At 42.5% G+C, this 27,681-nt stretch overlaps 1 protein-coding gene across 4 annotated transcripts; it reads right to left on the minus strand.

Moving 5' to 3' along the window:
- Positions 1-238: 238 nt before the first annotated feature.
- Positions 239-27,613, minus strand: esyt2b (extended synaptotagmin-like protein 2b). Of its 4 annotated transcripts, XM_062379963.1 has the most exons (24): positions 27,497-27,613; positions 26,985-27,409; positions 22,722-22,763; positions 22,028-22,162; positions 21,628-21,704; positions 20,829-20,901; positions 18,478-18,567; positions 15,592-15,647; positions 11,103-11,223; positions 9,991-10,167; positions 9,806-9,888; positions 9,333-9,381; positions 8,714-8,803; positions 8,486-8,581; positions 7,813-7,914; positions 4,306-4,380; positions 3,927-4,013; positions 3,671-3,820; positions 2,914-3,287; positions 2,613-2,711; positions 2,216-2,347; positions 1,462-1,567; positions 1,313-1,362; positions 239-1,203 (listed from the first exon to the last, which is right to left on the minus strand). In XM_062379963.1, exons 2-24 carry the CDS (start codon positions 27,384-27,386, stop codon positions 1,131-1,133), a joined length of 2,739 nt encoding a protein of 912 aa, XP_062235947.1. In that variant the 5' UTR covers positions 27,387-27,409; positions 27,497-27,613; the 3' UTR covers positions 239-1,130. The 4 variants fall into 4 exon arrangements, with proteins under 4 accessions (XP_062235947.1, XP_062235948.1, XP_062235946.1 ...); XM_062379964.1 differs by lacking the exon at positions 7,813-7,914 and adding an exon at positions 7,052-7,114 and having other exon boundaries at positions 26,985-27,613; XM_062379962.1 differs by having other exon boundaries at positions 26,985-27,613.
- Positions 27,614-27,681: the final 68 nt, after the last annotated feature.

Raw genomic sequence — 27,681 nt, forward strand, 5'->3', positions numbered from 1 at the left:
CAATTTGTAGTTTTATTCCTCTCCCAAGGGTATTTTAAACCCCAAACATGCACTGGTGCAAGTGACTCACATGTTAATTTGTTTTTTAAGTGGAAATAAGTTCATATGACCCCGCAATAAACAAGCATTTAAAATGCAGTTTCTCTCTTTCAAATTTAAAGAGTAAAAATGTTGTTAACATCTCATGTGGGAATATATCCTTACACAACACATGTTAAAATGGTTGAGACGGTTTTCAGAAGAGAAACGGTTTATTCTTTAAAAGACACGAGGCATCAGTCATTCAGAATAATGAAATTAAGAAGGCCAAAAAATTACATACTGGGTTTTTAAGGCACAGGATAGATAACAAGAAAAGATTTAAACGCTCCAACAAACAGTTACAACTGCGTGGCAAAACATTTACATCCGGCAGCCCTGCTCAGAAAATGAAAATCGTTGTCTCAGTTTGCTCATTTGGTTTGAACAACAATCAAAGTATTATTCAAGTATCCTTCATTTATATTATACAGCACTTGTTCATAGCCCTAAGATGCCTCCAGCTCCTCAGTATCTCAAACAACCAGTATTGCACAACGTCCTCTTAAAATCACAGAGCAATCTTTTTTTTTAAATATTCTTTGCATATCTGCATTCCATGTTTGTAATCAAGCATAAAGACGAAGAAGAGATAAACAATCAAATAACACTTCATGACAAAAAATATATATATAAAAGTCAAAACTGCTACTTTTGTGATTGATTCTGTTCCTTTGGAAAGAGTTTTCTCACACGACAAGTTTGTCCCATTTAAATAAATCTACGGACAAAAAGCCCAAAACAGTTCTGACGGATTTCCACATCATTTCCTTCAAGGAAACATAACGTTATGAAAACCCCTTCGAGTCCCGGGAACTGAATAAGCAACTTCATATTTACATAAAACACTGACAACAGAGACGTGTCAGTTCGTGAGTTTCAATACAATGTGTGAAAATATCTTCAAATCATCACTAATGAAATATTAATAATAAGACAGGAAATGTTCATAAACAAACATGCTGAAATACTTCCTGTAAATGATATGAAAAATAAACATGGAAATAATGTGCCCTTGGATTAACAAGGTCACTATATTACAGCAGATGGTTTCACAATGAGAGGAGTGAGTCTTGAATGCTTGTTGGACCTTGGGATGAAGATCCGTCTTCACTTAAACTATACCTGCAAGAGAAAACAAGAAAAACAAATATTTAAGTGACAGAACAGGCTGATTATTGGCTGAAGAAGTGACTCAATAATACACAGGAGAAAGGATGAAATGTAGGTTTACCATTGCGTCCATCCTCTTGCTATATCCTCGCCACTTAAATCCACCAACACCTGCAATGTTTGAAAACAGGTAAGAGATTAATGAAGTTACTAGAGAAGTTGGGTCCGGCTCTGTTGCTAGAGAAGTTTGGAAACAGAAGAAGAAGTTACCTTTCCTAAGAGCCCTTTGTGTTTGGACAGGATGCTTCCTCCGTTCTTCACCGCGATATCCAGAGTTCTCCTGTGCAGCTCCACCATAGATACACTAAACTCAAACCTATAAAGACACAACATTTTAATATGACACCATACTTACTCAAATTAAAATAGTTAATAAACATACAACATAAATCGTAGGAGCTTTATTACTCATCTGCAAAACAAGAACAAAACCAATTCTGATCAGCTCATCCCTGAGTCAGAGTGAAGGTTTGTGCCAGATGCAATGAAATCTCCTTCGAGTGCCCCGGATAGAACGCGTTCAGGTTTTAAATTGAGGTCACCCTGAGCAAATCTTGCAGAATATCCCTCCAAGTGTTTCTGAAATAGGAGCTGGAATCCAATCTGCCTGCTTCTGATCTTAATGTATCTTTGCTCAAAGGGACCAAAGCTTTGCTGCAAACATTTAATGCAGCGATTAAATATTTATTACTGAGGAAACTGTTGTCATACTAGAAAATATCCCATGACTGCAACTTCTAAGTGTATGTAGTGTTAGTTTATCTTGATGACTTAAGTCTTACATCCCTAAGATACCAAATAAGCTCCAAAGGTTTATTAAAACAGAGTCAGCTGGCGAATTTACCACTAAAACAAACGTCCAAAGTAGAGAAACCCAGCAACCACACACATCAAACCACAAATTCTTAAATTACAAATATGCAACTGACAGGATTATTCAGGTGGTGTTACTCTCTAAACCCACGTTTGATCGTAAACTGGGTTAAGGGTCCTCTTCATCGTGCTGGTCTTCCTCCTCCCTGTCCGGCTCTTGTCGGGCAGCAGATAGAGACGGATTAAGGGATCGGAGCCGTCTTTGGTGAAGGCTATCAAGTTACTGAGGACACACAGGACAGAAAGGTTTCACTCACATGTTGCCAGGCACATGTCGCTCAGGTTAATGTTGTGTTCTTGTTCTTAAATGAGCTGCATATTTCCACACTGAAGCAAGATGGTTGGCAGATTGAAGAATCTCCACCCACGCATCACAATGATTTGAGACTTGGGCCAAAAACCAAGGACAAAAATGAAAGAGTCCTCAGGCGACTTCACAGCAAAACACAATTTTACATTCAGTGGACGATGGAAGCTGTGGCCCTCACCGGCAGGCGTGCACCACCACAATCAGCTTGTTCCTCTGGGAGCTGTGTCGAACAGTCAGCTGGACCTCACCCAGCGGGTGCTGGCCAACGGCTGAGCCGCTGCAACCACACCAGAGACAGTCAGGGTCAAGTCAAGACACTGCAACTGAATCTATACAGCACACATGCACGTCACTGAATGCAGAGAGAGACAGATTGCTTGAAAGGTTCAAAAAGTATGAAGTCATTTGAAACTAGAGAAATACAAGAAGAAATTTGGAACAGGTGATTAACCGATATAAAAATAATGTGTGCCATTTACTTCTGCAGCTGACGAAGCCGTTGCTGCAGCTCCAACGTGGCGAAGGGCAGAGAGATGTCCGAGGCCAGGCTCGGCGTGGACTCCTTGTGAGACAGGTGTTTCTGGGAACTGGACATGCAGCTGCTCAGGTTGGAGACGCTGCGACGAGGGCTGGCGGCGTACGGCTCGCCGTCCCTGTGCTGCAGGGTGAGGGTGGAAGTGTTGATATGGGGAGGGGGAGGTGTGGGCGGCGGCAGCGGGGAGTCTGAGGCCGAGCGTCTTTTGATGGGGGCTGTGGTCGCCTGGGGCTGGGGCTGCGGCTGGGGGGCGCTGGATTTCCTCACCTGGACGGAGGAAGGCTGGTCGGAGGAAACCTGTTTCTCAAGGGACAGGATCTGAAGGATGACGAGACGGGGAAATGTTGAATGAGAACTAAGTATTGGAATAACATGCTGCGTCGGTTCTGTAATATCGTGATCATTTATAATAGTAATTTAATTCCCTGTCAAATGCAGAGATTATTCAAAAAGTCTAAAATCCAACAACCTCATTCAACATAATGCTGTAAAAGTGAATATAAATGTTTTTCTCTTCTAACATCAAAAGTGAAGATGCACTGTGAGAAAATATGAACAAGAAAGTAATTTTAACCTTTCCTTTAGAATGATATATCTGATCTGAGATATTTTCATAAATGATAAAGTATTATTTTCTCTCTAACCCTGACCCATACCTAAAACACACAGAACCAGGCAGAAGGGAGACGGAGCATGTTTACCCTCAGAGCCATTTTCAGTTTGATGGTGGAGCTGGGCCCCGAGTTCCTGAGAGAAAAGCACTGAGTCAGCGTCATGTCCTCCTCCACCAGGAGGCTGCTCAAAGGCACCGTCAAGTTACCCAGCGTGCATTTGTGCTTTTCATCCTTAACCTGTGTGTGGAGGAAGAAGAACGATCAGCCCGTCAGCTCTTCCCACCCTTCGGAAGCGTGTGCTTATGAAAAATACATGTTGTCATGAGTCTTTATGCAGGATCACCTCCACCTCCAGCTCCTGCCTCCTGGGATTGTGGACGAGGAATGAGAAACAATCTTCCCACAGAGGTTCCTTGGTCTTGTAGCGGATCTTTATGGACAGAGAGGTTCGTTACTGGTTGATTTAGAGACACTTGGAGCAACTCATTAAAAAACACTATTCTGGAGAAATTAATCAACGGAGCTGTTGGTCATTAGAAAGAGTTTTACTGTCCCTGCTGTGTTCCTGTTCATGTTTTGGTCATCCAGATACTAACCCTAACCCCAAGACAAGTTCCTCCGTCTCTCATAACCTCAAATCACAGACTGATAAATCACTCCTGAAGCACAAAGCCAGGATGAAATTGGACAGTGTAATAACACTAATGGACTCTATGACTCACCTTGCTCTCCAGAGACTTGTGTCCGACGGTGAACTGGACGTACGGGCTGGGCTCGGCGCTGCTCTTCTTCCCAGACTGTCGGAGAAACAGAGACATGGACCTGACTCCTCTCAGTGTGACACCCGATGTAAAAGCCATCACCGACACGCAACATAATTACACCCAACCTCAAACAGGAGCTTGCTGTGAGTCTTTTAATCAAGCACTCGATGGTGAACAGTCGACTACCCTGGTGACAGGCAGGGCTGCAGGCGGAGAGGTTAACATGCCAAGTTGTGTTGCTCCTCTGCAGTCTAATTTTAGAGTGCCGAGTTCTGACAGCTAAGTATTATTCAGTATTCCTTGCAGAATAATAATACCCTACATATCTACAAGCCAGGGGCTGTGAGTCTGTACTTAGTCGATAACCCATCCTTTCACTGGCGGGTGGTGCTTACACTTGTCATCTATGTCTCAACCAACTGCTGCTGAATAGAATCCAACTATTTGATCTGCAGCAACTTGAAGTGCAGCGCGTTGAATAGCATAAAATATCTTAATGTTCAATTTGTTCCATTATTTTCAAGGTCTGTATTTTCAGCTCCCTCCTTAAACACACTTCCTTTCAAAAAGCCTCTCTTACATTTATCTTAGTTATTTGTTCACTTTATTAATTACTTTTTTCTTATAAATCGGTAAATTTATACTGGTAGGTACCTCAGACCATTCATCTACTGGAAAATGCTTCTTGATTTAATCTGAGTTATTTGCTTTTATATTTCTGCTTTTTTATTTGATGTCTTCCTCACTAGGAAGCACTTTGTAACTGTGTTTTGAAAAGCGCTACATAAATAAAATGTTATTTATTATTATTAAATATAATTTAATGTTCTTATATTTCATTAATGATCGATTTATTTATTAATGTACTATGCTGGGTCTCAGTTAGAGAGCATCATCCACTATTCACAGGGTCGATGGTTCAATCCCTGGCATCAGACATTCCAATGTGTCCTCGGGCAAGAGACTGGCCTATAACATTGCCTCTGGCTGTGCTGACAGTGTGAGAAAGATGTGTGATAAAAGAAGTGCTGCATTGTTGCACTTTAGAAATGTTTGAACGAATGAGTGAAGGGATTCGATATAACTGGAAACTGCATGTACAAATAGATACATTTATTTGTACATTTACCATTTCCGTTTTATTATAAGTCTTCTTGTTTTTTCTCTATTTTACAGTCCTGCAGGAGTAATACTGCGTTCTGTGGCTGACGGATCATGGAGACGTCAAGAGGAAAAGATCTTTGTAGATGGGGGGAAGGTTTCATTTTAGAGAAGCCAATTTAATTTTTTCTCCAGAGGGAAAAAATGTCTCATGACAGTTTATGTGGCCCTGCAGGGGAAAGGCCAAACGCTGCCAAACCATCATGTTTAATCTAGGGACCAACATGGAGGCTAATTAGAGTGAATGTCTTTCTTGTATGGAGTCAAATCCCAAGTGTGTATCTATGTAATCAATTCAAATGTATAAATGATTTAAATGATTCTTCCTTAAGATTTGTCTCCTCATTGTTGGGTTGAAGACTTGTGTTTTGCACTGAAGCTCACCCTGGTGTGCGCCTCATTGTGAATTCACTCTCAATGAGAAGAGACGTGTTCATCCAGAATATTTGCCAATGTTCTCTGAGTCTCTGTTCGGATGTCAGACCCACGAGGAGACTTTGTCACATTTAAGCAGCATTTTAGTTTTCCGAACATGTCCTCGGCACAGACAGACTGAAGGGAGGGGAAGTGTTTGCACTTCATTTGCCCTATAACGCCAAAAAGAACTGACACACGATGCCGCGGCGGGTTCCACCCACTGCTGCACAGAGGGAGTGTCACCGGGTGTGTGACAATGGGATGCTGGACACTTCCTGGAAATGTTAACGGCAAGAAACGACTCGCGCTACCTGGAACAATGCTGCAGTTGATTTCTGAGTAAGAGATTGTGTAACCTGAGGCTGTGCTTGGTTAAGAACAGCTGCATATTATCCAGTAATGTTGTCACTAAACTGAACAAGGAAATCATGGTTGAAAACCCCCCAGTGAGGCATATTTGTATTACTATTGTTCTCACCTCTGGCACAGGCTCCCTGGAGTTTTATTATGAATTATACTTATTTATCTGTCAAGTGTTGAGAGTTTCACAGATGTATCATTGTATTCTATTTTATTTATTTATTCAATTATGAGCGTACTTGTATTTTTCTGAATTGTCATCACTGTAACACTCAGTTTTTTATCTCTGACAGTACTTCCTCCTATTGCTTAATTTTCTACAATACAGCTATTATTTTAATATTTTATCTCTATATCTTTCATTGTTTTTCTCGGCGGTATTTTTTTTATCGATCTTATTCTGTAAAGCAACTGTGAAAATGTTGTAATGCTACATTCCTACTCTACCAGTCTATGTGTGAATGCTGAAGAATCAACAGTTCCAATCAACCATAAAAGGAATAAAGACTGAAAACTGCCCTTTGTGTACAGTAACACTCGAGTGCAACATTAAACTCCCGCATGCACATCCACATGAAGCCAGACAGCGGTGTACAGCACAAACGAGACACACACGACAGACGGTGCAACCATCCAACTTCATGCACAGAAGTCAATCGGCTCTGCTTGTGTGACAAACACGTAACGTCAGATGATGCTCGAGGGCCAACACAGGAGAGACACCGGGTGTACAATGTGCACATGCCGTCCAATTTTCCCACATTACCTTCAGGGCCTTAAAGACTGACACTTGCTTCAACCCGTCATAGGTGAAATCTGACAGGTTGCTCTTTAAGCCACAAGGAGATTCGGGGGGAGAAAATCACACCCACAGTTAATAGGACGGGACTGATTCGGCATGGTTGAGAAGAGGCACGAGACAGACCCGGATAATAACATGAGTTGAAACATGTACGATGTGGGTACAAAATTAAAAAGGAGAGTGAGGGATGGTGTAGTTGCTGCTGTAATGAAAACACAGGTCTGACTAAAAAGTGTATATGTCCTAACACCTGAATTTAGCAGTGTGAGAATAACTACATACAATGACAGAGAGAAGCTTTCTGTAAAAAAGTAGACGTGTACTTTGACTATCTAGTTTGGTCCCATCCACTTACATGGAGGAGGCGGATTTCATGACCTGTACGGCAACAATCCACCAGAGGGCTATAAAGATTATCTGGCTTCACTTTTGGGCAGCTGCCATGTCGTCCATCCTAGTAAACAGTCTATGCCACTGTGCAACCTTTTTTAAAGACAGAGATCATTATGAGCTCTGTCACTTTGCTGAGTCTTCGGTTCTATTTTCTGCTCCTTGTTAATAGTTATTGGAAACTATACGAGAAACTTCCATTAGACGTTTACAGTCGTGCAGCTAACACATGCTCCAAGATACACGTTTTAAAAACACCTGTTACTGTTCAATCCACGTCATTGCACACTGCTAATGCTAACACCGGCACGATGCAAACGCTCTGGCGGACTCACGAATATTGTTCTATACGCCGAAGTATTGCTCTCGCAAAAGACGAGGCCAGACGCTCTCCTCTCACTCAAGTTCCCACAGCCTAAGCTGCCGGTGAAGACACTCTTGGGTGAAGAGGCAAAGAGAATAAAGAGTTATGAGGACTGAGATTGGCAACAAGCGTCATATTGAAATGAGATACTAAACCGAAGGACTCCAGGCACTTTATGACCTTCAATGCAATGACAGCATCTTAAACCTTATTGGAAGAACATAATAATCTTGAAAGATTGAGGTTATAAAGATTCACGGTTCTCATATTATTTTATATGAGAAAAAATCTTTCAGAAGTAATGACCTCGTAATCTAACTAAAGACCCATGTGGTGCAACTGGCGACAACCACAATGCACTTGTTCTTTTCTGACTGGGTTTGCTGTAGTATGTAAAAATCAAGCCTGGATGTGGTTTTAACTGTGAAAAAACAAATTTCAAAGAACATAAAAAGCAAATGCGATGAAGTGTCACAAAGCATGAAACAGTATGGTGAGAGGAGAGCTGGGCATTGCTGCACATTGACAAATAATCCTTATTTAAACAAAAGTGCTTTGGGAGGAGAATAAATATAATAAATATATTTCAGTGCTAGAAGAAGTACATTAAGCTACAGAATCGGGACAATAGCATTGTCTCTTACTGGCAGGTTCTTTGCCGAGTCCAGATAGACCACTAGCAGCGCTGATGACAGCCCGTCATTGGCCAGGCTTCTGTCTGCCCGCACACTCCGCAACACCTGATTGGAGGAGAAGGACAGGATAGGCCGTAAGATAACTATGACTGACATGTGTCAAATGAATAAGCGGTGACACACGTCTTCTGCTGTTCTGTTAAAGCAGGAGTCATCATTAAAAACCTATTACTTTACCTGGTCCAACTTCTCAGTAGTGGAGAGCAGAGACAGCCACTCGAGTTTCAAGTGGAGCTTCCCTGTGGGAGCTTCTTCCAGGTCAAACCACTGGAATAATGTCAGAAAACATGAAGTCATTGACAGAATCCAACTATTCATTTATGGCTTGAGAAGTGTTTCAACAACCTGGAGGACACTTTCTTAAAGGGAGAGTTCAAAGGGGATTTAATGAACCTACCAGAACCTCTAAACCTCAATTATGAACACATTATATCATGATTCTTTCAGCTGATGTTCAGTCATCAACAACTGAATCTGACATTTTCAATTTCACATACAGCCCCCTTGGAAAATGGCAGGAAAATATCTGGACTTCAGTGTATATCTGAAAGCAGCTTGAGAGCAGCAGTTGGGCTGAGTTTCAACCTGTCAGTCTTTATGCTAAGCTAAGGTAACTGGTTGCTGGCTGTAGCATTATATTTATTTATATAAGCACAAAAGGGAAATCAATCTTCTCACACAACTCTGGACCATAAAAGGGGAATAAGCATATGTCCTCTTATTTCAAAGACTCTTTGTAACGTGCAAACTCTCAACAAATTTTTATAAAATGGACAATCTGAAAAAAGGGTCTCACCTCATCAACCTTCTGTTCTTTGTGCAGCTCAGTCATATCGATCATGAGGCTGTGAATAACGGCACATTATTACTTAAATTTGAATGGCAAACATCAAAAAGACAAATGACACCCATTAATCCAAACAGAGTGAGTCCAGGTATTGATCGACTGCCTCCTGTGGCCGGCGCTGGGTGTAGTGTTACAGCCTTGGGGCAAAATAATCGGTTTTGCCCTTCAGCCTTCGGAGCAACATCACTACTTCACTTTAATTGATGCAGGCAGAGATACCTTCGACACCTCGTCTCAAGGTTTCAACATTGACGTGAGTTTGAAAAGTAACGGGACACCAGAGCCTTAGCGTCCCTGTTAGCTGGTAGACAACAAAGAAAAGCTTGTTCGTCCTCATCACATCGCTGAGGAGCAGCAGACCATGTTTCTTCTGATTTAATTGAGACAGGGTCAGAGCAGAGCAGGAGATGAGAGAGACTCACCTTCCCAGGAAGTCGTCTTTGTCTGGATCTTCATCAAACAGCTCGATCTCAAGATGCTGACCAGTGTGCTCGTACACCAGGGCCTGATGAACACAACGTTAAACAATCAAGCAACAAACGGTTTATATATAATTGCAAGAACTTTGATTAGAACTACAATGCTGTTAATTTCTCATACTCGTCACCTCGTAAACTTCATTCCACTTGGGATGGAGGCACTCCTTCACCGTTTTGCTCTGGAACAGCTGGTTGCCGATCTGCAAGATGCCGTACGGGTCCGACTTGCCCTTGATCAGCCCTCCCAGAAATTGATCCTTGCCTTCCAGATCCTGAGCCTCCAAGAAGTGGATCCTCAGGACTCCCTGCGGACACGCGCAGAGCACAGCGTTAACGGGGAGCGACTCCGAAATAGCAGCATGTGACACTTGGAGGCCACGGAGGAGTCAGAGTCGATTATATGTGACATTACCGCCAGTGCTCGGAATGAATGTGTGAGGCAGAGTGAGAGGAAAAACTGTGGCTTGTTTCCAGAGTTAGACGTTTGTGATTAAAGTCATCTAATGTGCATGTACATGTACAACAATCGGACCAGGGCCGTTATAATAAATCATTTAAATTGTTAATAGATCTGTTAAACCATTTACTCCGTTAAGCAATTTAATGTTTACTCTATAAAATCATAGTTTGTTTCGTTTGATCAACAGTCTGAACCTCACAGAAACATCACATTAAAATTCAATAAACTTCTATATGAAAACATGATATATAATAGAGAAGAAAAGCAGATGCTCATATTTTCAGTTTATATTGTTCACTGTATATTATTTCCTTGTGTTCATATTTTACATTTACCTATTTATCTAGACATTTTTCTATTGTTGCTTCATATTGATAAAGAGGAATAGTTAGCTGATTCAATGATTGGTATTAATGTTTATAATTATCCTTCATGGTGGAGGTCCAAGCAGCAGATATCTCCAGTAGAAATATTTTAACCCGATAAGGACACATGCTGCTGCCTGTATCCTGTTGCCATGGATACAGACAGCAGGGCTGAAGCCTTGACTCTTTCTGTGGTTCGGGCTTCGTTCTGTTTTAAGACTCAGAGTTGACTTCAAATCCATGAAAATAACTTTATGATTGAAAAGAAAAAGCAGACAGAACCAATCAAGGCTTTGTGCCACGAACCATGAATTCCCTGGATGTTTCACAGCTGAGTATATGAACGTGGAGCCTTAGAAGAGCCATTATCAACACACTGGGATTAATTGGAGGCATTTCAGAACTGCATTAGTACCTTTGGCATGGGGAAGCGCAGCTTGGCCAGTTCCACGTCCCCGACCAGAGGGATGGTGACACGGTTGGGTAAAACTAAATAACTGTAGATTATATCTTGAATGAGACTGTCGGAGAGGCCACTGTGAAGAAAGAGGTGGAGGGTGGAGAGAAGTGGGGAAAGAGAGATAAAAAGAATAAAGCAATTAATTATTTAAAAGACGGTAAGGGTGCCCTTGGGTCATAAATATTCTCAGCTTAGTGCCGTTCATTTCTGCTTTGCATGTGAGAGGATAATAGGAAAACATGAGGGGGTCCAAGCATGTTGCTTCCTGCTCACATAGAAACCTGAATGTCTAAGTGATCCTCTAATGATTCGACACAGAGCGACAACAATGACATTGAGGTAAGAGCAGGGTGTCCATGTATTCATCGGGCTGCCACGGCACAGCTGGAGAAGGACAATATACTGGATGTTGTGTTTAGAGAACAACTCCTTCATATATATCTATCTGGATGTTCTAATCTAAATAGTGATCACAGCTACTCAAGGAAACACATCAGTGCTGACACATGAGGAACAACAACATGCTCAGTTGGGAAGTGGCCTAATAAATCAGAAGCTTGCATACACAGGGCACCTGATGGACCAATCCCCTTTGCTTCACAGCTTTACACCTGTGCAGAAACGTAGAGTAGCTACGTGACGGCCTGTGTGCGATCGGTGTCAATAATTCAACTCCTGTCCAACTTTGTTGTTGAATTGGGATTAAGGATTCTTTCAGACAGAGCTCATGTGTTCCACTGAGGCTCTGCAAGCCAAGAACATCCACCTACAGAGGTTCAGCTGACTGTGCAGTTGTAGAAAATACATATAAAATGCTATAGAAATGTGTAACTTGGAGGGGGGGAAACAACAAGAACTTGAACATTTAAGTAAAAATAAACATAATGCTGGAAAAGATGAATGGTTAATTAAATCTAGCATATGGAATATGAACTAATTTAACAACTTGTTCCTGTTTGTTGCAATGGAAACACATTTTTGATGTTCCGATCTTGTTACAATAACAAAAAAATGGATTGTTTGCAAATGGATTGTTTGCAGCTTTCAAGATAATCAATTATCAATCACATCAATCCAAACATCCGCCCCACCTCACACTAACACCTAATCATTCTGTGCATCAATTCATCGGTTGATGTTAGAACTTTCAACATCAACAAAACATCCAAATGTAATGACACAGTGTTCCTATCTCTGATCTACATATTAGAAAACGTACATGCATGTTTATACTTGATAACAGACCTTTTCCTGATTCTCCTCTGTACCATCTAGTTACTAGATGGAAAATGAAAATGATGTGTATAGAATCCTTATACTAGATTCTAGTATGAGGATTCTATACACATCATTTTCCTTGAGAGGTTTCCTTTAACAAAAGAGACTTATGTTTCTAGTTTGCTGATGGTGATTAAAGCAGGGAACTGATATGACTTAATCCTCCGGCGAATGAAAGCCCTTACTTAAAAATGGACTTGAAGGATCCTACGTTTTTTCAAAGTCTTCTCTAATCCCATCTGAGCCCAGAGCCTGAAACCATGATCTGATTTACCAGGTGTAAACAATGTGCTGCCTCAGATGGGAGATAAGACTGAAGGCTACCTGGCGTAGTTTAGCAGAGTTAAGTAGAAGCCGCTCTTTGGAATTCAAAAGACTTCACGTGGTTAAACTACCTTTGAACCACACACATCAGTTACTTGATTCCAAACTCATTTATTAACGTGATTAAAAATGAAGTTGAAATTGAAGAAGATGGATATTGTGGGGTTTGATTTTGTATTTATTGCTCTCAGCTCTGCAGTAGTGTATAAATAATCCTGTGATTACAAGGATCACAACCACTCCCCAACTCCCATTAATTTCCTCTCCGCTGTCAGTCGATCATACACAGCAGCAAACACCGGCTAAAAGGGCAAAACTGGCCATTCAGACTTGAAATCCAAAGTCCCCCAGAAAACACAGGGTTTACACAGGTAACACTGGAAACACTAAAATGAGATTGATTAGATTTAAATGTCAAACCACCCGGATTCTCAGGGGGAGGGGGGTGGGGGGTGGGGGGGTGTTTAATTTGACAGCAGCCGGGCCAGAGATTGTGAACGACTTCCAGGATTTATGATTTATTTATGTTTTTATTAGAAGTTCCAGCAGTCAATTTCAATCCTGGAATTGAGTACACTAATAAAGCTAAGGGGATTGTTCAACATAAAATGGTGAGAATACTGATAAGTTTCTGTGGCTCCTTCAGACAAAACCAAACAAACATTCCTTTAAAAACCGAAGCTTCCTTCAGCCTCTCTACGCGACACTGATCCGGCACAGATTCCATCTTCTCTCACACACACTCCGATGAAACAAACTCAATTTAGCTGCCAGCGTTTTTCTGGAGTCAGGAGAAACATTCATTTGATTAATCATAAGCTTATCCTGCGATGAAACGCCGGGCTACGGATCCTGTCTGTGTGCCGATTACAGACATTACGACTCTAATCAGAGCCATGGCTTTTTCTCCCGTCAAGATCCGAAGGTGTAAACCTGCTGCATCAGCTCTGGCTGCACCCCCGGTGTAAACATTGCAATAACAAAAGACAAATGTCTATCATCTTTTGACAGGCAATAACATTTTAGCTATCCTGGCAGCACAGCCCTGTGGATGGCGTTGTCTGTGTGCCACCAGACTTGAATATCTCCACAACTCTGAGGTGGAGGACCGGACTGTGAGGGTTCATTTTAGATTACTTTTGTGGTTTGCTAACTCTTCCTCTAGCGCCACCATCCATCATCCACAATGTTTTTCAAATGAAATGTCAAGGCAAATATTGGATAAACTGCCGTGACACTTAGTATAAACGTATAAATCTCCCCCTGAGGATAAATTATGATCACTTTGGCAGTCCCCAGTCTTTTCCTCTAGTGGTGTCATCGAATCACATTTTTAATTATGGCCACTATTTGGTTCCATGACTAATAAACTGAACAAGTAATGACATTCTCATCAGCTCCAGATTCAGCCGTACAACATCTGTGTTTTAATGTTGAAGTGCCTGAAACCTGTATTCTCTCAAATGACCAGCAGAGCGCCCTCCACTGGTTTTAAAAGAAATCAGTTTCTATATAAATCAATACTTCTCACTTGGTTAATAACAACAGGAAACATTTTCCTAAGGAGTTTATTGTGAATAGTATACGTGCTAATACACTCAGTGTGTTAGCATTGCCATTCCGAGCATTGCTACATCATGGAAGTGTCACAGAGCTGCTAGCATGCCTGCAGAATCTTAATCTGGTTTCAATTCAGATTCTAAGCCCAAGTCAGCAGCAATGTAAACACATTCTAACATGTAAATAAACAAGTGAGACATGTTGCGTAATGAAAACAAGGTTTAAGGAAGATGCCCGGGGGCCAGACAGCAGCTGATGGTGTCTGTCAGCAGCCGGAAACCTCAACAACCCACACACGGCCACGCACACAAGCACATGTGTACACACACACAGTCACATGCCGGATTGCACAAGCTCCGTGGAGTCATTACACCCCCCACGGAGCAGTGAAACAGAAGGGCTGAGGGGAGACCGGTCACTGAGCCGGGCCTGTGTCAACGTGTCTGTCCTCAGCAGCAGGGCATAAGACACACAACCGTAGTCTCAGAAAAGCAGCACTGGTGCATGAGTCACATTTGGGCCGTGCGTGAATGATGTATGAGCCACTTGGGACAGCAGCGAGTAATTGTGTTGCGCTGTTGGCATCTCTTAATCAACTCTCATTAGATTGCCCCTCGCACACAACACAACAACCCGTTGGGGGAGGACACGGACATAAGCAGGACAAAGTAAACAGGTTATAACAACAACACTTTTCTTGATCTCACCTGTTTGAGACCAGTTCGATCATGAAGCCATGATCTTTTTTTGGTTATTTTTAGTACAATAAATATATAAGTCACACATAGATCGCGAAATGCTTCATCTCAGGGTGTTTTTGCAAAGAGCTCGACAGAAAAAACAGGTTTACCAAAATCAACAGTCTGGTCAAGCTCTGAGACCAGGAACTGAAGCATCCATCACATCAGGAAACACACCCCCAAAAGAACTATTTAGCATTCAGTGGATTTTATCTCCTCAGGTAACGAGCCAGCCAGTCTCAAGGGAAAACACACACTTTACTTTTTTTTTCAGGTTAGAATAAGTTATTCCATCTATCCTACACCCTACACCTAAACCAAAAATAGGCTTAGAGTATAATACCTTGAAAGGTACAATGTGTTCAGAATGACTTAATGAAAAAGCCATAGTACATGATCATGGCTTGAAAGAGAAGTAGGCACGAGTCCAGGTTCCTGAAACCAAACGCGACCAACCTCATACCAACGCAAACCTTTTTTCCTTTTACAAACACAAAGACACTTTGTCAGATAGCAGGAAAAGCCAGTTTTAATTTACTTACTTGAGCCCTGGAATATCCAGTAGATTACTGAGGCCGGTCCAGTTTATATCCAGAAGCTAAAAGAGAACAAGAGTTTATTGTTTTTTTTTTAATCATTGAAATTAAGATCTCTTTTCCAACCTGAGACCCGAGAACAAGAAACAACCATAAAACTAAGTAAAGACGCCACAGTATGTATAGAACGAGATGAGAACACAATGTTGGAAGGTGTGAATGATGTGAACGACAAAAATATATCCCAGTACGTTTATCACTTGGCTTTTTGTTATATGGCCAACAAACTCCACTGATTACCAGCAGAGTTCTACACGAGCTGCAGCAAAACAATACAAATCAACACTTACCTTGTGAGAAAATTAAACTCTACTTTTCTGTATTGTTGCCGTGTTAAATATTTAAAAAGGGAAAAGGTGTGACTTATCCTGTCTGGTTGTTTTCTCAAAGTTTGGCAGAAAAACAACAGTTTTCTGACTTAACATATTTAACAGGAGAGAAAGCACAAGATCCTCGAAGGGAAATGAACACAGAAGCACCTGATTACTAAAATATTTATAAAAGCAGCTGCAGCCTGGTGTAGACTTTTCTATGATATCAGTGCTGATTTATATTCGTCTTTTTTTTTTCAGGGGTGACAAATTGAAGTGATTGAAGTTTGATTCACTTGTCGAATGTGGGTATGAGTTGAGCTGTGTGAGACACTGGAATAGACACACAGATCCTGCCTCTCTCTCTCTCTCTCTCTCTCTCTCTCTCAGGAAAGCTTTGATGTGCTCCTGCACGCTCCGAGCTGCAGGAGCAGTGTTTTTTCTTAATGAGCCTCTCTCATCCTACTTTTGCCCACGTTGCTTCCACTGCAGCAGATGCACCGAGCGCTGCAGGGGAGAGGGCAGCACTGCAGCGCTGTGAGTGATGTCGGAGGAGGGGCGGCTGTGTGTGTGTGAAAATACTGTAGAATGACACACCCTGGATTTGCCTTGTTGTATTTGGGCTATTGTGGTTACTAATATATCTCCCAAATATAAACCTAGTTCTAAATGAGTCTTAAATAATAAGTCAGGGAACAATTAGTCAACTGAAACAATTTATAATTTAGATAGATTACGAATCCTCAAAAGTGACTCAATGTAACAGCTTCTCAAATGTGAGGACTTGCTGCTTTATTCTATAAATGTAAAACCTTTGGTCGTACGTTAATATGAGCGGTATCAAACTTCTCATTTCCCGTCAAGAGAGTGAATAAACAATGTAGAACAGTTCATTTAAAAGCCAAATTTGATGTGATATCCAACAGAGAAAAGCTGGAAATCCTGAACTTTTAGAAACAAATATTGCAAATTGGGGTTTTTTTATTTTCGAAATAGATTTCTTCCAAAAAAAAAAAAAAATCTCGGTAACAACTGAATTCCACTCTCCACTCGGCTTCATGAGTCATCACATAAAGTGTTTGTTCAACTGTGCTGGAGCAATACAATCTCTTTAGCCGTGTGTGTTACGTCTTTTTATTTACACTGCACTGAGTCGTATTAGTGAAACCTCTCAGGCAGACGGGGCTGAGACCTCTCATGGTCTGGAAATGTTTCCCCTGGCACTCAGGATCCGACCTTTTAAGGCCCCCTGAGGAAAGGACGCTGAGTTATTGGGGTTCCTTCAGTTTACCAGTTAAATATTCATCGACTGGAAGCGGGGGGAAGATTTAGATGCGTTATTGTGTGTATACATGTGGGACTGCACTGGCATTTATTAACTGCTGTTTTCACCCTGCAGCTTCCTAGAGTAACATCTTCACTGCGAGTGTTAGCAGTGTGCAGAGAAATCTGCCAAAGTAGGGCTGTGTTCATCTGCAGCTATTTAAAGCTCTGCTATGGTTCCACTGGGTCCTCCCATCGGGATTATCCTGGTCAACATTGTAGCTGTGCAGCATCTGGCTCTGCACAGGGGTTTCTCACAGGAATATTAATGGCATTGGCACTGAGGAATAGTGGATATGCAAGCAGCTGGTAATTGTAAAAACCAACTGGTAGTCGAGACTGTGCATGTTAAAAAGTACATCCTACTGTGATTCAGCTGTGATTTGAATAATGAAATTATCATTCTGGGTCCACTGTATGTCCATTATTCAGAGAAACAAAGTACCAGCAAGGAATTAGTTTTATGAGGCGCAATGAAACACTAATGGGATAAAAGACGTCCAGGCAGTTGGGATATTCACAGTAAAATGTTGAGTAAGCTGTTCTTTGCAAACATGTCAGATAACATAATAACAAATATTTAAATACCTGGGTTTGTAATATTCAAATAATATTAAATTCTCAGTTTAACAGATTTCGCTCAGGAGGAAGAGAGGATCGTCTGCCAATGACTGTGGCACACTAGAGGATTTTCAAATGATCTAAACACAATTACGGATCTGGTTGGTGATGTTTGCGGGTCAGCTCATTGGCTGTTGTGGGTTTCTACTCATTCCCCCCATACACTGGTCTTTTCACATTAAACTAGCCTCCCGGATTTCGATTTGTAATATCAAACATGTCTAGCCGGCGTTAGAACTGGATCAGATTCATAATCTGCCCGATTATCCTCTCGTGTGCAGCAGATTGTTGATTTGATCCCTGGCTCCTCCACTGCAGACTGAAGAGTCCTTAGGCAAGACACTGAACCGTATGTTAACAGCTTTTCTGGCCGAGTGTGAATGTGTGAAAGAAAAGCACAGGATATAGTCCGTGTGTGTGATTGGCTGCTGAATGTGTCTCTAGTGCAAAGTGCTTTGAACGGCTGCTAAGACCAGGAAAGCGCTGCATAAATCCATTAATTCTAATCATGCTGCATTTCTTCAGGTGTAACTCTCACTGTGACCTGCAGTTTCCCACCATGGACGTCTGTACTTACTGGTTTCTTGAGAAAGAACAGGGACAGAGCTCCGACGAGCGGCATGTCACCCAGCAACGGCTCCAACACCACCCTCAACACGCCGTGGATCTATGGAAACGAGAGGAACACACATGCACACACATGTTTACCATGACAGATCTTAAAAGGAATCGACCTGGCCCTTGACATTCCAAAGCGGTGGAGCCGTTAGCCGCGGCGCGCGTGACAGGTCGGAAACCCGATCGCAGCCTGTCTTCACACCTGCCCCGTGTCATCCTCCACCTTCTCCATAACATATTACGACAATCACAAGGATTACAGTGTTGGAGGCGCTGGATGTGTCGTGTGGACGCTGCACAGCTGCTCTAATCCTCAGCGGGGAACAAGAGGATCTTTGAATTCTGAATTTGAAAGATCATTGTTTGAAACCTGGATAACTCATCCGGCAATTTGTCATCTTGAAATGGAAGAAAATCCCAAATCAGCAAGAATTCAAGGTGACCTCCCTTTGAACTGACACATAAACCTCACCTGGGTGTTATTCACGCACTGATCTGACATTTTTGTTTCCTCTTTATGCAGCAATGTCACAGTTTACATCCCAGTGCTCCATCGATGTTATGCTCGCTTCCCGCTTCAGGAAACGCTGGTATAGTGTTTATTTATCATCGTATTGACAAAACTGTCTTGAGGAATAATAGCGTCTTTAAGTCAGGGTTATCTACACAAGGGATGGACCAGCAGGGACTCACAGAAACAGATGGGTCTTAATCAATGGATTTGTTTAGAGAAACGACCTAACCTTGAAATCCATCAAAAATAGGCTAAATAAATAATTTGATATCCAACACCAGTCAGCGATTGACCCCACTCCTCAGGAAGCCGTCAGGAATGTAAGCATTGTGAGCTCTGTGTAACGTAGACCTGCCCGATGGAGACTGATGTGTTTGATAATGAGCTGCAGAGAAATGTAGGCCTGCCTGAGTAACATAATGAGGCCAGTGCGCAACAAATGTCTCCCAGGGACGAGACCTAACAAGCAGACACCCTGATTGTTTTTTCCTTCCCGCTGAGTTTCAACGCATCAGAAACACACAAAAGATCAGGTTGTTAATGAAAGCTGAATTATCGGCTGAGTTCTCTTCCTAGTGACGAACGAACCAGGTGAGTGAGACCAGGAAAAACACAGATAAAAGCAGAGTTATGTTAAAAAATCTGTGTTTCTCAAACGCTGCTCAGTCAATAGATTGTCAGGATTGCACTTCTTTACATTTTAGCATCTAATTGCGGAGTCTGAATGTTCTTACATTGCTCGATTTCATCTATTTTATAACCTCCCTCAAGGGATCGTGTTCTAATCAGCATTTGTTTCTCTGTTTCCCTATTAGTTGGCAGCATTACACAATCACTATAACACAGCTTTCCACAAAACCTGGTGGAAGGATGCAGTGGGTCTGGATAAGAGGAGAGGATAGTTCCGGGATTTTCTTTTCTGACTTTCTTTAACATTTTGAGATGGATGGATCCAGATGAGAGCATATTTATGGAACTGATATATGACTGTGTGCAACTTGGTGAAGCCTGATTTGATTTAAGGGGACCTGTTGGGCTGACGTATGAGTCCTACTCCAGTTCTAATCTCTTTTTTTTTACCTGTAGTTATTCTGTACTTGGGCTGCTGCATTAACACTGATTATCTTATCTTGTTTTACATGAAAATCCAGGATATGAGGCCACTGAAATGAAACAGACCTTTTCCTTGATTAAACCAACTGACTTCTCTCTGGTTGAAAACTGCGATTAAGTACACAACTCGACAAATTCTAAGTCTAATGAATTTTACATGTTGTGACAAAGAAATGTTGCTCACAGCCTTGAGACTCTAACAAAACAAGGAGACACTGTTTTCTATCAAAGGGGATCAAGGCTAAATATTGTTAGGAACCAGAGCTGTAGAACATTTCATTATAACAGCTTTCCACAGATGCACTGCACGATTATATGTCTAATTGTAGTTATTAACTTTATTGTCACATAACGGGCGAGAGCCCCATTAGTATGAAAACAAACATTACCCCATCTGTGGAGGTCCAGAGTCAAATTTACTCTTTCAGACCAGAGAATGATTAAATAATACAGTTGAACACTAAAAGCTTTCGGCAATGACAAATTTTTATAAAATAATATTTAACTAAAAGGAAAAAAAGCTCCTGTCCAAATGAATTGAGCATCATGGTATTAACTGCTGTACAAAAGGACAGACCTTTACCTGGATTCACTTTTTGTACATTCAGGGCCTCTTTTTGTTTTAGAGAAAGTGAACCTGTGTGAGGATGTGAAACAAGTCAGACAAAAGCAAACGTCCTCACCTGGATGCTCTTGATTCCGGCTTTGCAGTAGTAACGTTTGATGTCCACATCTATCTCCGTGTTGCCAACAAAGCTGAGTGACAAACACAGACAAATATTTCTAGTGACACTGCAGACATCATGGTGAGTTTATGTTTTATTCATTATCTTTATGGAGTTGTTTGAAAAGCTCCTGCTGAACAAACATGAACATGCATCACAGAGTTTTCCTCCAGAGGCTCATTCACTCTCTGGCTTCTCTCGCATCTTCATGCAAACGGTTGGGACATAAAAGCTCAAAGCTGCCTCGAACAAGACTTGAATCCTTTTCACCGCTTCTTTAATTGCCTGTTACTGTTTGTACATTTGTGCATGGAAGGATGAAAAATACATTTTATTGCCTTCTTTGATTAAGTTTATTTGGCTGCTCTGTAAACGCATGGGCTTCTGCTGAATTTCTGGGGAAGTAGCTGTTCAAGGAGAGTTTGCTAAAACCTGTACAGTAACCAGGACTGAACTATCTAAAAGATATTTTGTATTTATTATAATTTGGGGGGATTTTCATTTTTTTGAATTAGCAATTCCCTTCTACTATCTGTAGAAGACAACACTTTGAAACCAGAATCAGAAAGATGCTACAGAGATTAAACTAGAAACCATCTTAAAGTTGGATCAGACCAGCAACAGCGACACAATGATAGATAAACACCTGCCAGTGTACCTCTGTGGCTGTTCTCACAACAGTAGGTGTCAACAGTTTGCATTATGATACAAACACATACACACACCAGACATTTAAACATGGATCTGATTCACTCACCTTATCTGTAGATCCATGATGATCTGTCGCTTATCCACATTCTCTGTGTAAACCTTGACCCCGTTGACCCTCACTGGCTACACCGCAACAAAAAGAAACCATTATTGCCACAGCAGTCCTCCAATCCATCAACAGCACACCAATAACACCCCCCACCCCTCCGGAACGCCCCACGTGGTCAGCACAAGGTCGACCCCTCTCCTGACCCCCACATGGAAACTATTTATGAAACAAGCACACGTGCCAGCGTCTACGTGTGTCCACATTCGGGCTCCCACACACCCTCGCCCAGCTGTCCCAACGGCACCTGCTGCTGGTAGTCTGTTTCTGCCGCTGGAACAACATGTGATCAGTGGCAGTGCCTGAGATCGCCCTGCTGGAAACGCTGAGGGGTGCTCACTTTTTCTCCCATGTCGATTTTGCTGAAGCAGAAGGTGCTGAGGTGGGCGTTGGACTCCTTCACCGCCGGCTCGATCGTCTCGCGGAACAGCTTCTCCACGAACTGGCAGATGTAGGGCCACATCTGCTTCACCGTCTGAGGGGAAACAGGAAGAGGACTCAACTTCAAACATACATTACAGGCAGTTGATGTTGACAGACTAAAGGCTGGTTCACTTTGCATAATGGAAATAAAGGGCATGTACACGTATATGCAGTTTATAACATTGTGCAATGCTTTACGGCAGATGAACATCACAACATCAAACCTCACCCTCCTTAGGTTGGTTTCTATCACGTCCTCTCTCGCACCGCGAAGGATATAGATACTTTCAAATCTTAAGAGGACAAGCATTTACTCAAACGTGTCAAGCAGAGACAGACACTACTTACATGTTGATGCCTGCACAGTGCACACTCACGAGAGCTTTAACATGAACATGCAGGTTGTTACCATGGGGATTTGTAAGGGTTAATGCACTTTACGGGGCCATAGAAATGGAGCTGCATGTTAAGTCGGATGTGCAGCGCTCGTAGCCCCAGTGGGAAGATGAGAGAGTGAGCGGGGGGGGGGGGGGGGGGGGCAGCAGACATCACATTTCCTCCAGCTTTCATTCTAGCAAACAAATGAAAGAGACAGCCGCTCAATTCTTTACCTTGTTCAGCCACTCCACTCGCTCCACGTCTGGGAAGTGCACCTGTCACGGAGAAACAGAGCAGATGTGTTGCTTTCAATGAGTCTGATCATGCAGCTTTTCTCAAGGCAAAATCCACATGAAATCTTACATGGTGAGATTTGTCTTTTTACCGCTGGAATCTGACTCTAGATTATACGTTTAAAGTTCACAGTTGCATTTATTCACCTGCAGAGAAATGTGTGAAATTAGATTTTCAGTGTAGACGATTACCCCTTCATATAAAATCATTGCCCTTAGAAGCCACGGTGCAGAATCGTCCCGATGGAAACAGGAAGGTCGATATGCTATTAACTGTTTGCACCGGTCTGACCGTATAGTGTGTTCCTCTCTTTTGTCCCATTTCGTTTCAAATTGCTCTTGAATTACCCAAAGTGTAAAATAGTTCTCTTTTTTTTAACAAATTTTAAAGCTGCTAGTCGTGTTTGAATATGTAATATTTGCAGTTGGCATTCAGATCGACTTTCCAAATATCCATTGATGTACTTTTACGGTGAGACAAGTCCTACAGATGAAGATAAATTGCAGCCACACCAGCAGCACTCTGAGGCTGCAGTTTCACCCACGGATGCTTTGAGCTAATGCCAACATGCTTGCAGTGAACAACCTGTTGCTAATGAGCACTGAACCCAAAGTATAGCTAAATAGAACATCATCAGTTATTAGTAAGTATTATTATGTGTGGGACTGAGGTATTTAAGGTTCATCCAGAAAGATGTATACCCCATTGTATAGCATCAAATAACTAATTACAACTAGAATGACAGAAACCATCCTTGAGAAAAATTGTATTTGCACCATGAGTTTTTAGTTTGGTCCATGTCTCATCCACTAACATGGAGGAGGCAGTGATTCTGACCTTTACAGCAGCCAGACACCAGGCAACACTTTTGTGGATCCATCAATACAATGATTGTTCATAGAGAAGAATACATTATTGATTATGTGAGCTTTCTTTTACCATCTTTTTGTGTTAACTGATCTAAGAGAACTGACACCAGATGAGTAAAAAGCTCAGAATTGATCTACTGTATTTCCACATGTTGAGTGTGAACAAGGTGCACTCGTGTTATTTGTGTTACTAGGACGACAATATCGGGTTGAAGGGAATTTTATTGAGTTGCACTATGACTAATCACTCTGAATGGCCAAAGCAAATCAGCCATTGATTTCACATGAGCAAAGGGAAATGCCCGGAATTAAGTCGATTACTAGCACAAAGGTGTCCAACAACGTACAGGCCCCCTTAATACAACAGATAAACAAAGCTGCCCCTCCGTCACAATGAAATTGGAGGCGTTTATTTCTTCATCTCAGCTGCAGGATGAAGGGATGCAGCCCGCTGGAGGGCTGGTGAGATATGACGGGACAGCACTACTCCTCATGGAGCAGCCCGCTAAAGTGCTTATCCAGCGTTTACGTCAAAGTGTGGATGAAGCACTGACAGGAGCAGGGAGACTGGGGAACACAAAGTTCAAGATAATATGACAGAACCAGGCCGATGGTTCAGTTCTGAGGTGGAAATGATGCAGTTAACTGGACGGGACACCGGCAGGGCTTCTTTATCACACCTGACAAATTGACCCTATTCAGAAGATGTGGGTGAAGCGATGGAGGGTTTATCCAGCAGGACTCGTGTTTTGTGGTAAGTGCTGCCAGAGAAGAGCTGTGAAGCTAAAAAAAGTGTGAGCGAAGCATCTTTGTTATTCAGACACACAATGGCTGTGCCTGAATAACAAAGATGCTGGTGTGACACAAGTTCAAACTCCCTATAATCAGCACAAAGAGTGTAGAGACAAATGTTTAAATACTTAATTATGCTCCGAAAACTCAGCTCCCTGAACAAACGAAGCAGAGACAGTTTGATTTAGCTGACATGGAAAGTTGTATCTCTTTTTAAGACACACAATGCTTACCTCTAAAACTTCTACATCTCATAAGTCACTCTGACAGAGGTGCATTGAGAGGCCTACTGCAATTCAGAGCATCTGACTCCTCCAGACTAAAGCAGCTTTCACTTAACTGAAATTCAGCCGAGGTCAAACAGCAGCATATCGGCTTCTTTCTTAACCGCTGTGCCACGAATGACACAAAAAATGAAAAGTTCTATAGACAATTGAATTTAGTTTTTACTTTTTTTATGATAAGTTTGAGAAGTACAAGAAGACATCAGCGGTGTCCAGGATATTACCATCTTACTGTTACATATTTAATAATCAACTCTATAAGAAGTGGACTGTAGTGTATCAGGACCTTTTCTGGCAGAAGTGCTGTGCTGGCCTGCATTCTATCGATGTCTCTCATGATTTTCCACCTCATTAACAGACCAGGGGGAAGAATATTTCATTTCAATGTAGTGCAGGTCAATGTAGCACCAGTGACTACTGCCTCGGTATTAAACACATACTTGAATAAACATCTCTATGGCCATTGTCATCATCACAGTATGTGTGGCACTTCAATGTATTGGGAGTGTCCCTGTAAGAAGAACTGGTTTAATGCTTGGTAAAGGTCAGGCAGAGAACAGTGATGTAAATGAAATGAAACAGCAGCTTGTGAGACTATATGTGCATTGTTTTCATTTTATTCCTGTGCTACATTAAAACAAAACAAAGGACATTATTTGGTGGAAGTATCTGCTTCAGCAGCCGGCCAGAGACCCACTCTGTGTGAATACCACTGAGGATTTGGCAGCAGACATTCTCAGAAAGTTTGCATGGCACTAAAAAAGGTTTTGTCAAAGCAATGCCATCTCTGTCGAGATTCATTTGCCTAGTGGGGACAAACATGCCTGAGCCAAGATGTAGGAGTTATGACTCTAACTGGTAAAACTCTCCCCCCATAATGACCAGACTGGTACGTGCTCAGCTTGTGAGTCTGAGGCAAACTGATCCATCACTGTGACGCCCCCCTGGATGTTGTCATGTAATTTCCTGTGATGTGATGGATGCCCAGCTACTAACAGTATATGACATGTGATATATGTAAACTAGTGCTTGACTTACTGTTTCTCTTATAAACCACAGACTCAGAGCAGGGGATTGGCTGAGGTCCCTGTAATGATGCCTCTTTCCTTTAAGTGGGATACATTTGTAGCCCCCCCCCCCCCCCCCATCGTACTCCACCACTCCCTATTTAATAGTCTCAATGCATCCTCCAAGATCATGTGTCAGCAGAATAATCTTTTAGCAGTTCTCAAAACATGAGACTGCCCTGAGCATCCCATCCCAGTTGAGCTGTGACTCTGGGATGAGTCTGATAAAAAAAGTATTGTATTTAGAGTTTGATAAGTTGAGACTTGGAGCTTGTTGAAATATGCGATTGTCAGGCTGTATTTTGCCCTTGGATGCTGTTCGATTAACTTCAGTCTTAACAAACTGGACCCCTGAGACGATATAACAAGGTTTAGGAAGAATATATCGTTCTAATTGACTCCGATTCCCCCCCCCCCAAGGAAATACTTTGCCCTGGAAAAATAAAGTAGAGCACAGTCAGTTAATCCTTGACTTCTACACTTCAAGTATATGGAGGATGGATCGATTTGTATAGAATATGAATTACTATTTTATAATCATTGTTTAAACACTCTGCATGGGACTAGGTTTATTCATATAGAACTATTCATATAGAACTATAATACAATAGTCCACCTCGGCTCTAAAACACTGTATATTTTCTGTTTAGGTACCACTTCATTAAATGTGACCTATGTTATCGCATTCATTTATATCCAGGGGCTGCTGAGGGCCCAGGAGCGGGTCCAGGGCTAAATCCTAACCACTAAACTATTAACCCTGACAAGGAAAAGTCAAGAGCCCCAGTGTTATCCAACACTTTCTGCCAGGATAGTGTTGCAGCAATAAGAATAGAGTGAGTGCACTACAAGGGAGATAGGACTCTGCATCCCAAAATAACAGGGACCCTGCGGGCATGTTTCCTCTCCAGCGTGGTGTCTGGTTCACCATTGTACCCTGCTGTATTTAGACTGGGGCTCAGGGTAATGTCACTGCTGGGAGGCACAGCTGCTCCATCGTGGCTTTACAGCTCATCTCTGCTCCTCCTGCTCCTGACAGCTGATTGTTTCTTTATTCCTGGACACTTAAAAAAGTAGTGCTGAGAAAAACACTCAGAGATCAGCTCAGGTATAAGGTGTGTGTCTGCGTGTGTGTGTGTGTGTGTGTGTGTGTGTGGAGGTGATTCCCTGAGCTGTGCTCCTTCACTCACCCATGGTGGTAAATCAGAGGTCGTCAGGCTCGGATTGACACCTCTCTCCTCCTGATCGAAGAAAGCCAGAGCCCGGTTGAGTCGGCCGAGTTTCCCCCCCGTGTTCCTCCGCCACCAGAAAAACACAACAAGTCCGATCAGCAGCCAGCTGAAGCTGAACTCAAAATATCCCAGTGCGTAAATGGGGAAGATCAGAACGAAGGTCTTGGCGAAGTGGACCCAGGTCTGGGTCAGCTCGCCGGCGGAGGACAGCGGGGCGTCCTCGGGTGCGCTCCCCGCCGAGGGATGGGGAAAGTTGTCGCCGGGCTTGTCCGCGGGGCTCGGCGCCGTGAGTCCGTTCTGCTTAGGCGAGACACCGGGCGAGTGGGCTCCTCGCGCCGCGGTCATGCTGGCCCTCGGCATGCTCCAGTGTCCCGGAGTTCAAACTGGGGAAATGTAAAAAATGGGGGCACGGTCTTGTCACTCGGTTCCCATGAGCGGTCGCACCGGAGCTGGTTCTCACGTTAGCTCACCTGCACACCAGCCCATCGCATCCCGAGGAATCCCCCCTGGTTCCGATTAAAATCCAAGAGCCGCATTCCTTTAAGATAATCGAATGGAATCAACTGGTCCCAGTCCACAGTCTCCCTGCCTCCACACGGGGAATGAATGAGCAGGCTCCCGCTGCTGTGTGCGCTCCCAGAGCTGCCTGCGTGCA

The sequence above is a fragment of the Platichthys flesus genome, chromosome 21, assembly GCF_949316205.1.
Source record: "Platichthys flesus chromosome 21, fPlaFle2.1, whole genome shotgun sequence".
In the NCBI taxonomy this organism is placed as follows: Eukaryota; Metazoa; Chordata; class Actinopteri; order Pleuronectiformes; family Pleuronectidae; genus Platichthys; species Platichthys flesus.